This window comes from Oncorhynchus keta, chromosome 25, assembly GCF_023373465.1.
Source record: "Oncorhynchus keta strain PuntledgeMale-10-30-2019 chromosome 25, Oket_V2, whole genome shotgun sequence".
NCBI classification, from domain to species: domain Eukaryota; kingdom Metazoa; phylum Chordata; class Actinopteri; order Salmoniformes; family Salmonidae; genus Oncorhynchus; species Oncorhynchus keta.
Window position 1 is genome coordinate 44,024,036 of NC_068445.1, and position 14,091 is coordinate 44,038,126.

Here is a 14,091-nt window from a genome sequence, read left to right on the forward strand (position 1 = left end):
ATATGATTGAGTGTAGTCTGGCCCAGGAGTGGGAAGGTGAACGGAAAGGCTCTGGAGCAACGAACCGCCCTTGCTGTCTCTGCCTGGCCGGTTCCCCTCTTTCCACTGGGATTCTCTGCCTCTAACCCTGTTACGGGGGCTGAGTCACTGGCTTGCTGGGGCTCTCTCGTGCCGTCCCTGGGGGTGCGTCACCTGGGTGGGTTGATTCACTGTTGTGTTCGGCCTGTCTGCTGCCCCCCTTGGGTTGTACCGTGGCGGAGATCTTTGTGGGCTATACTCGGCCTTGTCTCAGGATGGTAAGTTGGTGGTTGAAGATATCCCTCTAGTGGTGTGGGGGATGTGCTTTGGCAAAGTGGGTGGGGTTATATCCTTCCTGTTTGGCCCTGTCCGGGGTGTCCTCGGATGGGGCCACAGTGTCTCCTGACCCCTCCTGTCTCAGCCTCCAGTATTTATGCTGCAGTAGTTTATGTGTCGGGGGCTAGGGTCAGTTTGTTATATCTGGAGTACTTCTCCTGTCCTATTCGGTGTCCTGTGTGAATCTAAGTGTGCGTTCTCTAATTCTCTCCTTCTCTCTTTCTTTCTCTCTCTCGGAGGACCTGAGCCCTAGGACCATGTCCCAGGACTACCTGACATGAGGACTCCTTGCTGTCCCCAGTCCACCTGGCCATGCTCCTGCTCCAGTTTCAACTGACCTGAGCCCTAGGACCGTGCCCCAGGACTACCTGACATGAAGGCTCCTTGCTGTCCCCAGTCCACCTGACTGTGCTGCTGCTCCAGTTTCAACTGTTCTGCCTTATTATTATTCGACCATGCTGGTCATTTATGAACATTTGAACATCTTGGTCATGTTCTATTATAATCTCTACCCGGCACAGCCAGAAGAGGACTGGCCACCCCACATAGCCCGGTTCCTCTCTAGGTTTCTTCCTAGGTTTTGGCCTTTCTAGGGAGTTTTTCCTAGCCACCGTGCTTTTACACCTGCATTGTTTGCTGTTTGGGGTTTTAGGCTGGGTTTCTGTACAGCACTTTGAGATATCAGCTGATGTACGAAGGGCTATATAAATAAATTTGATTTGATTTTGATTTGATTTAGGCGGCTTCATTGCGCAAGTGGTCACCTGATGGCTCCCAGAGAGATTCTCGGGTAAAATACAGAGGTAGCCATTATTCCAAACGCTTCTACTGAGAAACCAATTGTCCCGGTTGATATATTATCGAATAGATATTTGAAAAACCCCTTGAGGATTGATTATAAACAACATTTGCCATGTTTCTGCAGATATTATGGAGCTAATTTGGAATATTTTTGGCGTTGTTGTGACCGCAATTTCCGGTCGATTTCTCAGCCAAACGTGAAGAACAAACGGAGCTATTTCGCCTACAAAAATAATATTTTGGGAAAAAATGAACTTTGGCTATCTACCTGGGAGTCTCGTGAGTGAAAACATCCGAAGTTCATCAAAGGTAAACGATTTAATTTGATTGCTTTTCTGATTTTCGTGACAAGGTTGCCTGCTGCTAGCAAGGCATAATGCTATGCTAGGCTATCGATAAACTTACACAAATGCTTGTCTAGCTTTGGCTGTAAAGCATATTTTGAAAATCTGAGATGACAGGGTGATTAACAAAAGACTAAGCTGTGTTCCAATATATTTCACTTGTGATTTTCATCAATAAGAATATATTCTAGGAAGATTTATGTCCGTTGCGTTATGCTAATTAGTGTCCGATGATGACAACGGTCCCGTTCAAGGGATGGAGTGTCACTAGAGGTTAAGCACCTATTCTGTTTGCTACTGCCCCCTAGGGGTGGGATGTGGAAGTGTTCTATCTAACTGTGCTCCTAAGCAAATAACTACCTCCATTCCAAACTAGAATGCATAAGGGACAGATGATTAGAAGTTGGCCTAACTTGGATGTGGTTGACCAGGGTTTGGGTGAGTCTAGCGGCTAGGCACTTGGTGGTTACCCTTTCTTCATCCAGGAGGGAGCTATACATTGAAAAAGAGAGAGACAAGATATAGTGGAAGAACATCCATTGTAACTTGAGTGTCAAATCAAATCAAATCAATTTTTATTTGTCACATACACATGGTTAGCAGATGTTAATACGAGTGTAGCGAAATGCTTGTGCTTCTAGTTCCGACTATGCAGTGATAAGAGGTCGAGAAACAGGTAAACGGTTCACCTGAATTCGTCGTGATTTTCGAAGAAGTCCCTCTCCTCCTCAATGGCGTCATTTATGGTGACGCCATCGTTAATTTGTTTCTGACCACGACATTTCACAATAACGTAGCCCATATTGAGAGGGATGATTTTATTGCGAACAATGTCCAACACGTCCTTCTCTGTTCCCCTGTCAATCAGGTCTGGCTTCGTCAGAATGGCTGTAAGACAGAAAAAGACACAAATAAAGAAAACCTTACTCTTAGAGCAACAACAACACATTGAAGACATTTCAGTGCAAATAAACCTTCCCTGTAGTATGTTGTTATTATTTAGTCTACTTTGTATGATTTCTTTACCCAGAGTTCTTGTGCCTTCAGGATCCACTTCTTTGGCCATTTTCAGAGCTTCTGTTGTTGCTATGTCAACATTGCATGGCACCACCACCAAGTTAATGGTTTTTTGTTTTGATAATATTTTCAGAATGAGATGTTTAATCTAGAGAGAAAAGCCAGAAGACATGACTGGTGTGGTTTTGTTTTATCAATCTTGGTAATGTCACTTTTTATGGATGTTTTAATGTGACAGGTGTTTTATGTATTGATATGTCGAGACCACGCTACTTGAATCGAAAAAAAGATTGGCTAAAATCCGAAAGTTATCAAAATCAAGTCTCACTTGGGCTCCAATGTCTTCTGGTTGTCCTTGTACTGGTACCCTGGCGATCCCAGGTAAGTCTATCAGAGTCAGGTCACACACTGAAGAGGACATGATCTTCAAACTGATCAGTTCATCACATATCCCCACTCCCTCTCCTGCTAACTCGTTCTGGGCTGTTAAATCAAATTGAAGAAATATGTACAGTGGGGCAAAGAAGTATTTAGTCAGCCACCATAATTTGCAAATAAATGTGATTTTCTGGAAATGTTTTTCCTCATTTTGTCTGACATAGTTGAGGTGTACCTATGATGAAAATTACAGGCCTCTCTCATATTTTTAAGTGGGAGAACTTGCACAATTGGTGGCTGACTAAATACTTTTTTGCCCCACTGTATGTACACTAGAACCTCAACGGTACAGTCAGTTATGGATTGACCAGACAAACGAGCACTATCGAACTGGGACTATTTATTTTTTTAAACCCCCTCAAAAAAAGCATAATTATTGTCGCATACAGACCAATGTAAATGTTGTTTACATGTACTAAACACATTGTATATGTTCAAGATCTGGCTAAATGATCAGAAAATACATGTAAATATGCAATACATCGTTTCTACAAGATTTGATGTTATTTTTAAATAGATTACACAAATTGTAACATTTAATCTAACTTTTTTTTTTAATGCAATACATCGTTTCTACAAGAGTTTATGCTGTTTTTTAAAAAGTAGATTATACAAATAGTAACATTTAATTGAACCTTCTTTAACGTGTCCCGCGACTTCTGAGGGGTCACCAATATTAATACGTTTGTCTCTGTATGAGATGACAGCCTTCCACGCCACACCGCTGACATAACAGAGTCTGAGTTCTAGTGGACACCTGGTGACGATACCTGGATGGGGAACAAGGCCGTACTGATGTCATGTCTAGCCCAAAGAGGTTTTAATGCCCTGATAAGACATACCCCTATCTGACACCTAATATTATTGGTAGTTCCAGTGGACACCTGGTGACAATACCTGGAAATTTAACATGAAATTACAATACAACCAACGCTATATAAAAACAGTTTTCTGGTGAGCATTGATCTGTGCAGGGGCAGACTGAATCAATCATTCAGGCTGGGAATTTTGACAAACCACCAGAACACTAATTTTGTAGGCCAACCCTATTTGTTGATGTAACGGATACCAAACTGGTTATATATTTGGCCACTATGTTCATCTGGGAAGAAAGTTATTCACATTACAAAATACAAACATTTGGGACTTACCAACAAGTAGCCTATCTGAACACTGAGTTTTCAAGGTAATGTATGTGCTATGGGTGCACCGTCATAAACTCTCTAGGAATACACCAATCATAGCACACAAATGTACAAGGCTAGACACACAAAACAAATCCTTGGACTGAGGACGGGCAAAATAATGAAATGGATTTTCAGTGCTTTCGCTGTCCCTTTCTATTTTCCCTGCACAAAGAAACAAGCTGTTTTTCTCTCTCTCTATCTCTCTCTCTCTCTCTCTCTCTCTCTCTCTCTCTCTCTCTCTCTCTCTCTCTCTCTCTCTCTCTCTCTCTCTCTCTCTCTCTCTCTCTCTCTCTCTGCACATCTAGTTGCTCTGCAGAATGAGATTAACATTGTAAATAACTTAAACTTGTATTACTTGTGCAGTCATCGATTTGTATGTCCCTCCCAGATTACAGTCCTACTGATAATCTCATAATAAAGCACATATTCATCTAAAATCATAGCCTCCATGTTTAGGTTTGTGCTCTGAAGGTTCCTGCTCTGAGTCTGACTCTGAACTGACCACCATCTCCATGTTCTGCAGGAGCACCTGAAGCTCTAGTGCTGCTGCTGCTTCTATTATAATACTCACTATCAGTAGTGTATCAGTAGGCTACATTAATACAGGAGCACCTGAAGCTCTGGTGATGCTGCTGCTTCCTTCTCCACTTTTGCAAAGAAAAGACTGTATTATCATACTCACTATCATTAGTGTATCAGTAGGCTAAATTAAGAGTGGTCTCTTAATTTGGAGTAGTCTCTTTTTAATTTGGAGTGGTCTTTTTTAATTTGGAGTGGTATGTTTTTATTTGGAGTGGTCTCTTTTAATTTGGAGTGGTATGTTTTTATTTGGAGTGGTCTCTTTTAATTTGGAGTGGTCTCTTTTAATTTGGAGTAGTCTCTTAATTTGGAGTGGTCTTTTTTAATTTGGAGTGGTCTCTTTTAATTTTGAGTGGTCTCTTTAATTTGGAGTGGTCTCCTTTTAATTTGGAGTGGTCTCTTTAATTTGGAGAGGTCTCTTTTTTTAATTTGGAGTATTCTCTTTTTTAATTTGGAGTAGTCTCTTAATTTGGAGTGGTCTCTTTTAATTTGGAGTAGTCTCTTAATTTGGAGTGGTCTTTTTTAATGTGGAGTGGTCTCTTTTAATTTGGAGTGGTCTCTTTTAATTTGGAGTGGTCTCTTTTAATTTGGAGTGGTCTCCTTTTAATTTGGAGTGGTCTCTAAATTGGAGAGGTCTCTTTTTTGTTTGGAGTAGTCTCTTTTTTAATTTGGAGTGGTCTTTTAATTTGGAGTAGTCTTTTTTTAAAAATTTGGAGTGGTCTCTTTAATTTGGAGTGGTCTCTTTTTTAATTTGGAGTGGTCTTTTAATTTGGAGTGGGTCTCTTTTTTAATTTGGAGTGGTCTCTGTTTTAATTTGGAGTGGTCTCTAATTTGGAGTGGCCTCTTTTTAATTTGGAGTGGTCTCTTTTTTTATTTGGAGTGGTCTCTTTTAATTTGGAGTGGTCTCTTTTTAATTTGGAGTGGCCTCTTTAATTTGGAGTGGTCCCTTTTTTAATTTGGAGTGGTCTCTTTTAATTTGGATTTGGAGTGGTCTCTTTTTTGGAATTTGGAGTGGTCTCTTTTAATTTGGAGTGGTCTCTTTAATTTGGAGTGGTCCCTTTTTTATTTTGAGTGGTCTTTTAATTTGGAGTGGTCTCTTTTAATTTGGAGTGGTCTCTTTTTTAATTTGGAGTGGTCTCCTTTAATTTGGAGTGGTCTCTTTTTAATTTGGAGTGGTCTCTCTTTAATTTGGAGTGGTCTCCTTTAATTTGGAGTGGTCTTTTCCTTTTTTTGGAATTTGGAGTGGTCTCTTTTTAATTTGGAGTGGTCTTTTTTAATTTGGAGTGGTCTCTTTTTAATTTGGAGTGGTCTCTTTAATTTGGAGTGGTCTCTTTAATTTGTTTTTTAATTTGGAGTGGTCTTTTTAAGTTTGGAGTGGTCTCTTTTTTAATTTGGAGTGGTCTCTGTTTTAATTTGGAGTGGTCTCTTTCATTTGGAGTGGTCTCTTTTTTGGAGTGGTCTCCTTTAATTTGGAGTGGTCTCTTTAATTTGGAGTTTTAATTTGGAGTGGTCTCTTTTTTGGAGTGGTCTTTTTTAATTTGGAGTGGTCTCTTTTTAATTTGGAGTGGTCTCTTTAATTTGGAGTGGTCTCTGTTTTAATTTGGAGTGGTCTCCTTTTAATTTGGAGTGGTCTCTTTAATTTGGTCTCTTTTTTGGAGTTTGGAGTAGTCTCTTTTTTAATTTGGAGTGGTCTCTTTTAATTTGGAGTGGTCTTTTTTTTAATTTGGAGTGGTTTTTAATTTGGAGTGGTCTCTTTAATTTGGAGTGGTCTCTTTTTTGGATTTGGAGTGGTCTCTTTTAATTTGGAGTGGTCTCTTTTTTAATTTGGAGTGGTCTCTTTTTAATTTGGAGTGGTCTTTTCATTTGGAGTGGTCTCTTTAATTTGGAGTGGTCTCTGTTTTAATTTGGAGTGGCCTCTAATTTGGAGTGGCCTTTTTTTAATTTGGAGTGGTCTCTTTTTTATTTGGAGTGGTCTCTTTTAATTTGGAGTGGTCTCTTTTAATTTGGAGTGGTCTCTTTAATTTGGAGTGGTCTCTTTTAAGTGTTCTTTTTGGAGTGGTCTCTTTTAATTTGGAGTGGTCTCTTTTAATTTGGAGTGGTCTCCTTTAATTTGGAGTGGTCTCCTTTAATTTGGAGTGGTCTCCTTTAATTTGGAGTGGTCTCCTTTAATTTGGAGTGGTCTCTTTAATTTGGAGTGGTCTCTTTAATTTGGAGTGGTCTCTTTAATTTGGAGTTCTTTTTAATTTGGAGTGGTCTCTTTTTTAATTTGGAGTGGTCTCTTTTTAATTTGGAGTTGGTCTCTTTTTTAATTTGGAGTGGTCTCTTTTTTAATTTGGAGTGGTCTTTTAATTTGGAGTGGTCTCTTTTTTTTGGAATTTGGAGTGGTCTCTTTTTAATTTGGAGTGGTCTCTTTTTTGGAATTTGGAGTGGTCTCTTTTTTTTGGAATTTGGAGTGGCCTCTTTTTTAATTTGGAGTGGTCTCTTTTTAATTTGGAGTGGTCTCTTTTGGAGAGGTCTCTTTAATTTGGAGTGGTCTCTTTTTTTTATTTGGAGTGGTCTCTTTTTGGAGTATCTTTTTTTTTATTTGGAGTGGTCTCTTTAATTTGGAGTGGTCTCTTTTTAATTTGGAGTGGTCTTTTAATTTGGAGTGGTCTCTTTTTAATTTGGAGTGGTCTCTTTTTAATTTGGAGTGGTCTTTTTATTTGGAGTGGTCTCTTTTTTAATTTGGAGTGGTCTCTTTTTAATTTGGAGTGGCTCTAATTTGGAGTTCTTTTTAATTTGGAGTGGTCTCTTTTTTTGGTCTTTTGGAGTGGTCTGGAGTGGTCTCTTTAATTTGGAGTGGTCTCTTTTTTGGAGTTCCCTTTTTTAGTGTCTCTTTTTAATTTGGAGTGGTCTCTTTTAATTTGGAGTGGTCTCTTTTTTAATTTGGAGTGGTCTCCTTTCATTTGGAGTGGTCTCCTTTAATTTGGAGTGGTCTCCTTTAATTTGGAGTGGTCTCCTTTAATTTGGAGTGGTCTCTTTAATTTGGAGTGGTCTTTTTTAATTTGGAGTGGTCTCTTTTTTAATTTGGAGTGGTCTCTTTTAATTTGGAGTGGTCTCTTTTTTAATTTGGAGTGGTCTTTTAATTTGGAGTGGGTCTCTTTTTTAATTTGGAGTGGTCTCTGTTTTAATTTGGAGTGGTCTTTTCATTTGGAGTGGTCTCTTTTTTAATTTGGAGTGGTCTCTGTTTTAATTTGGAGTGGCCTCTAATTTGGAGTGGCCTCTTTTTTAATTTGGAGTGGTCTCTTTTTTAATTTGGAGTGGTCTCTTTTAATTTGGAGTGGTCTCTGTTTTAATTTGGAGTGGTCTCTAATTTGGAGTGGTCTCTTTTTTAATTTGGAGTGGTCTCTTTTTTAATTTGGAGTGGTCTCTTTTAATTTGGAGTGGTCTCTTTTTAATTTGGAGTGGTCTCTTTAATTTGGAGTGGTCTCTTTTTTATTTGGAGTGTTCTTTTAATTTGGAGTGGTCTCTTTTTTAATTTGGAGTGGTCTCCTTTCATTTGGAGTGGTCTCCTTTCATTTGGAGTGGTCTCCTTTCACTTGGAGTGGTCTCCTTTAATTTGGAGTGGTCTCCTTTAATTTGGAGTGGTCTCTTTAATTTGGAGTGGTCTTTTTTAATTTGGAGTGGTCTTTTTTAATTTGGAGTGGTCTTTTTTAATTTGGAGTGGTCTCTTTTAATTTGGAGTGGTCTCTTTTAATTTGGAGTGGTCTCTTTTAATTTGGAGTGGTCTCTTTTTTAATTTGGAGTGGTCTCCTTTAATTTGGAGTGGTCTCTTTTAATTTGGAGTGGTCTCTTTTTTAATTTGGAGTGGTCTCTTTTAATTTGGAGTGGTCTTTTTTAATTTGGAGTGGTCTCTTTTAATTTGGAGTGGTCTCTTTTTTGGAGTGGTCTCTTTTTTGGAGTGGTCTCTTTAATTTGGAGTGGTCTCTTTTTTGGAGTGGTCTCTTTTAATTTGGAGTTTTTTAATTTGGAGTGGTCTCTTTTAATTTGGAGTGGTCTCTTTTAATTTGGAGTGGTCTCTTTTTATTTGGAGTGGTCTCTTTTTAATTTGGAGTGGTCTCTTTTTGGAGTGGTCTCCTTTAATTTGGAGTGGTCTCTTTTTGGAGTGGTCTTTTAATTTGGAGTGGTCTCTTTTTAATTTGGAGTGGTCTTTTTTAATTTGGAGTGGTCTCTTTTTTGGAATTTGGAGTGGTCTCTTTAATTTGGAGTGGTCTCTTTTTTAATTTGGAGTGGTCTCTTTTAATTTGGAGTGGTCTCTTTTAATTTGGAGTGGTCTCCTTTCATTTGGAGTGGTCTCCTTTAATTTGGAGTGGTCTCTTTAATTTGGAGTGGTCTCTTTTTTGGTCTCCTTTAATTTGGAGTGGTCTCTTTTTTTTTAATTTGGAGTGGTCTCTTTTTTAATTTGGAGTGGTCTCTTTTTAATTTGGAGTGGTCTTTTAATTTGTGGTCTCTTTTTAATTTGGAGTGGTCTCTTCTCTTTTTTAATTTGGAGTGGTCTCTTTAATTTGGAGTGGTCTCTTTTAATTTGGAGTGGTCTCTTTTAATTTGGAGTGGTCTCTTTAATTTGGAGTGGTCTCTTTTAATTTGGAGTTTGGAGTGGTCTCTTTTTTAATTTGGAGTGGTCTCTTTAATTTGGAGTGGTCTCTTTTTTGGAGTGGTTAATTTGGAGTGGTCTCTTTTTAATTTGGAGTGGTCTCTTTTAATTTGGAGTGGTCTCTTTTAATTTGGAGTGGTCTCTTTTTTAATTTGGAGTGGTCTCTTTTAATTTGGAGTGGTCTCTTTTTAATTTGGAGTGGTCTCTTTTAATTTGGAGTGGTCTCTTTTTAATTTGGAGTGGTCTCTTTAATTTGGAGTAGTCTCTTTTAATTTGGAGTGGTCTCTTTTAATTTGGAGTGGTCTCTTTTAATTTGGAGTGGTCTCTTTTTTTTTTTTTAATTTGGAGTGGTCTTTTAATTTGGAGTGGTCTCTTTTTAATTTGGAGTGGTCTCTTTTTTTAATTTGGAGTGGTCTCTTTTAATTTGGAGTGGTCTCTTTTTTTTAATTTGGAGTGGTCTCCTTTAATTTGGAGTGGTCTCTTTAATTTGGAGTGGTCTCTTTTAATTTGGAGTGGTCTCTTTAATTTAATTTTGGAGTGGTCTCTTTTTAATTTGGAGTGGTCTCTTTTTATTTGGAGTGGTCTCCTTTTTGGAATTTGGAGTGGTCTTTTTTAATTTGGAGTGGTCTCTTTTAATTTGGAGTGGTCTCTTTTAATTTGGAGTGGTCTCTTTTTTTGGAGTGGTCTCTTTTAATTTGGAGTGGTCTCTTTTTAATTTGGAGTGGTCTCTTTTTTAATTTGGAGTGGTCTTTTAATTTGGAGTGGGTCTCTTTTTAATTTGGAGTGGTCTCTGTTTTAATTTGGAGTGGTCTTTTTTTAATTTGGAGTGGTCTCTTTTTTAATTTGGAGTGGTCTCTTTTTTTTAATTTGGAGTGGTCTCTTTTATTTGGAGTGGTCTCTTTGGAGTGGTCTTTTTTAATTTGGAGTGGTCTCTTTTAATTTGGAGTGGTCTCTTTAATTTGGAGTGGTCTTTAATTTGGAGTGGTCTTTTTTTGGAATTTGGAGTGGTCTTTTTAATTTGGAGTGGTCTCTTTTTTGGATTTGGAGTGGTCTCTTTTTTAATTTGGAGTGGTCTCCTTTCATTTGGAGTGGTCTCCTTTAATTTGGAGTGGTCTCCTTTAATTTGGAGTGGTCTCTTTAATTTGGAGTGGTCTCTTTTTTTTATTTGGTCTCTTTTTAATTTGGAGTGGTCTCTTTTTAATTTGGAGTGGTCTCTTTTAATTTGGAGTGGTCTCTTTTTTAATTTGGAGTGGGAGTCTCTTTCATTTGGAGTGGTCTCTTTTAATTTGGAATTTGGAGTGGTCTCTGTTTAATTTGGAGTGGTCTCTTTTTAATTTGGAGTGGTCTCTTTTTAATTTGGAGTGGTCTCTTTTTTGGAATTTGGAGTGGTCTCTTTTAATTTGGAGTGGTCTCTTTAATTTGGAGTGGTTTTTAATTTGGAGTGGTCTCTCTTTCATTTGGAGTGGTCTCTTTTTTTAATTTGGAGTGGTCTCTTTTTTAATTTGGAGTGGTCTCTTTTAATTTGGAGTGGTCTCTTTTAATTTGGAGTGGTCTCTTTAATTTGGAGTGGTCTCTTTTTTATTTGGAGTGTTCTTTTAATTTGGAGTGGTCTTTTTTAATTTGGAGTGGTCTCTTTTAATTTGGAGTGGTCTCTTTTAATTTGGAGTGGTCTCTTTTTTAATTTGGAGTGGTCTCTTTTTTAATTTGGAGTGGTCTCTTTTGGAGTGGTCTCTTTTAATTTGGAGTGGTCTCTTTTAATTTGGAGTGGTCTCTTTTAATTTGGAGTGGTCTCTTTTAATTTGGAGTGGTCTCTTTTAATTTGGAGTGGTCTCTTTTTTAATTTGGAGTGGTCTCTTTTAATTTGGAGTGGTCTCTTTTTAATTTGGAGTGGTCTCTTTTTTAATTTGGAGTGGTCTCTTTTTTAATTTGGAGTGGTCTCTTTTAATTTGGAGTGGTCTCTTTTTAATTTGGAGTGGTCTCTTTAATTTGGAGTGGTCTCTTTTAATTTGGAGTGGTCTCTTTTAATTTGGAGTGGTCTCTTTTAATTTGGAGTGGTCTCTTTTAATTTGGAGTGGTCTCCTTTAATTTGGAGTGGTCTCTTTAATTTGGAGTGGTCTCTTTTAATTTGGAGTGGTCTCTTTTAATTTGGAGTGGTCTCCTTTCATTTGGAGTGGTCTCCTTTCATTTGGAGTGGTCTCTTTCATTTGGAGTGGTCTCCTTTAATTTGGAGTGGTCTCTTTTAATTTGGAGTGGTCTCTTTTAATTTGGAGTGGTCTCTTTAATTTGGAGTGGTCTCTTTTAATTTGGAGTGGTCTCTTTAATTTGGAGTGGTCTCTTTTAATTTGGAGTGGTCTCTTTTTTAATTTGGAGTGGTCTCTTTTTTTAATTTGGAGTGGTCTCTTTTAATTTGGAGTGGTCTCTTTTAATTTGGAGTGGTCTCTTTTAATTTGGAGTGGTCTCTTTTAATTTGGAGTGGTCTCTTTTAATTTGGAGTGGTCTCTTTTAATTTGGAGTGGTCTCTTTTAATTTGGAGTGGTCTCTTTTTTAATTTGGAGTGGTCTCTTTTTTAAATTTGGAGTGGTCTCTTTTTTAAATTTGGAGTGGTCTCTTTTTTAAATTTGGAGTGGTCTCTTTTTTAAATTTGGAGTGGTCTCTTTTTTAAATTTGGAGTGGTCTCTTTAATTTGGAGTGGTCTCTTTAATTTGGAGTGGTCTCTTTAATTTGGAGTGGTCTCTTTTAATTTGGAGTGGTCTCTTTTAATTTGGAGTGGTCTCCTTTCATTTGGAGTGGTCTCTTTCATTTGGAGTGGTCTCTTTATTTGGAGTGGTCTCCTTTCATTTGGAGTGGTCTCTTTCATTTGGAGTGGTCTCTTTAATTTGGAGTGGTCTCTTTTTTGGAGTGGTTTGGAGTGGTCTCCTTTAATTTGGAGTGGTCTCCTTTTAATTTGGAGTGGTCTCTTTTAATTTGGAGTGGTCTCTTTTTTAATTTGGAGTGGTCTCCTTTAATTTGGAGTGGTCTCTTTTAATTTGGAGTGGTCTCCTTTAATTTGGAGTGGTCTCTTTAATTTGGGTCTCTTTAATTTGTGGTCTCCTTTAATTTGGAGTGGTCTCTTTTTAATTTGGAGTGGTCTCTTTTTAATTTGGAGTGGTCTCTTTTTTTGGAGTGGTCTCTTTTTTGGGATTTGGAGTGGTCTCTTTTAATTTGGAGTGGTCTCTTTTAATTTGGAGTGGTCTCTTTTAATTTGGAGTGGTCTCTTTAATTTGGAGTGGTCTCTTTTAATTTGGAGTGGTCTCTTTCATTTGGAGTGGTCTCCTTTCATTTGGAGTGGTCTCCTTTCATTTGGAGTGGTCTCTTTTCATTTGGAGTGGTCTCTTTTAATTTGGAGTGGTCTCCTTTAATTTGGAGTGGTCTCCTTTAATTTGGAGTGGTCTCCTTTCATTTGGAGTGGTCTCTTTTAATTTGGAGTGGTCTCTTTTAATTTGGAGTGGTCTCTTTAATTTGGAGTGGTCTCCTTTCATTTGGAGTGGTCTCCTTTCATTTGGAGTGGTCTCCTTTAATTTGGAGTGGTCTCCTTTAATTTGGAGTGGTCTCTTTAATTTGGAGTGGTCTCTTTTTTAATTTGGAGTGGTCTCTTTTAATTTGGAGTGGTCTCTTTTAATTTGGAGTGGTCTCTTTTTTAATTTGGAGTAGTCTCTTTTTTGGAGTGGTCTCCTTTAATTTGGAGTCGTCTCTTTAATTTGGAGTGGTCTCTTTTAATTTGGAGTGGTCTCTTTTTAATTTGGAGTGGTCTCTTTTTTGGAATTTGGAGTGGTCTCTTTTTTTGGAGTGGTCTCTTTTAATTTGGAGTGGTCTCTTTTAATTTGGAGTGGTCTCCTTTAATTTGGAGTGGTCTCTTTTTTGGAATTTTTTAATTTGGAGTGGTCTCTTTTTAATTTGGAGTGGTCTCTTTTTGGAATTTGGAGTGGTCTCTTTTAATTTGGAGTGGTCTCTTTTAATTTGGAGTGGTCTCTTTTAATTTGGAGTGGTCTCTTTTTAATTTGGAGTGGTCTCTTTTAATTTGGAGTGGTCTCTTTTTTGGAATTTGGAGTGGTCTCTTTTAATTTGGAGTGGTCTCTTTTTAATTTGGAGTGGTCTCTTTTAATTTGGAGTGGTCTCTTTTTTAATTTGGAGTGGTCTCTTTTAATTTGGAGTGGTCTCTTTTTTGGAAATTTGGAGTGGTCTCTTTTTTGGAAATTTGGAGTGGTCTCTTTTAATTTGGAGTAAATTTGGAGTGGTCTCTTTTAATTTGGAGTGGTCTCTTTTAATTTGGAGTGGTCTCTTTTAATTTGGAGTGGTCTCTTTTAATTTGGAGTGGTCTCTTTTAATTTGGAGTGGTCTCTTTTAATTTGGAGTGGTCTCCTTTCATTTGGAGTGGTCTCCTTTAATTTGGAGTGGTCTCTTTAATTTGGAGTGGGGTCTCTTTTAATTTGGAGTGGTCTCTTTTTTTTAATTTGGAGTGGTCTCTTTTAATTTGGAGTGGTCTCTTTTAATTTGGAGTGGTCTCTTTTAATTTGGAGTGGTCTCTTTTAATTTGGAGTGGTCTCTTTTAATTTGGAGTGGTCTCTTTTAATTTGGAGTGGTCTCTTTTAATTTGGAGTGGTCTCTTTTAAATTTGGAGTGGTCTCTTTTTTTAATTTGGAGTGGTCTATTTGGAGTGGTCTCTTTTTAAATTTGGAGTGGTCTCTTTTTTAAATTTGGA

The 14,091-nt window shown here is 37.6% G+C and overlaps 1 protein-coding gene across 1 annotated transcript in view; it reads right to left on the reverse strand.

Annotated features, from left to right (window-relative positions):
- Nucleotides 1-14,091, reverse strand: part of LOC118379881 (interferon-induced GTP-binding protein Mx2-like) — a 29,674-nt gene that overhangs the window by 11,340 nt on the left and 4,243 nt on the right. The window contains exons 3-7 of the mRNA XM_052479719.1: nt 3,590-3,724; nt 2,845-2,999; nt 2,526-2,664; nt 2,189-2,387; nt 1,913-1,991 (exon numbers count right to left, since the gene is read on the reverse strand). Coding sequence (XP_052335679.1) covers nt 1,913-1,991; nt 2,189-2,387; nt 2,526-2,664; nt 2,845-2,999; nt 3,590-3,724 — 707 coding nt within the window. The remainder of the gene's footprint in view (nt 1-1,912; nt 1,992-2,188; nt 2,388-2,525; nt 2,665-2,844; nt 3,000-3,589; nt 3,725-14,091) is intronic.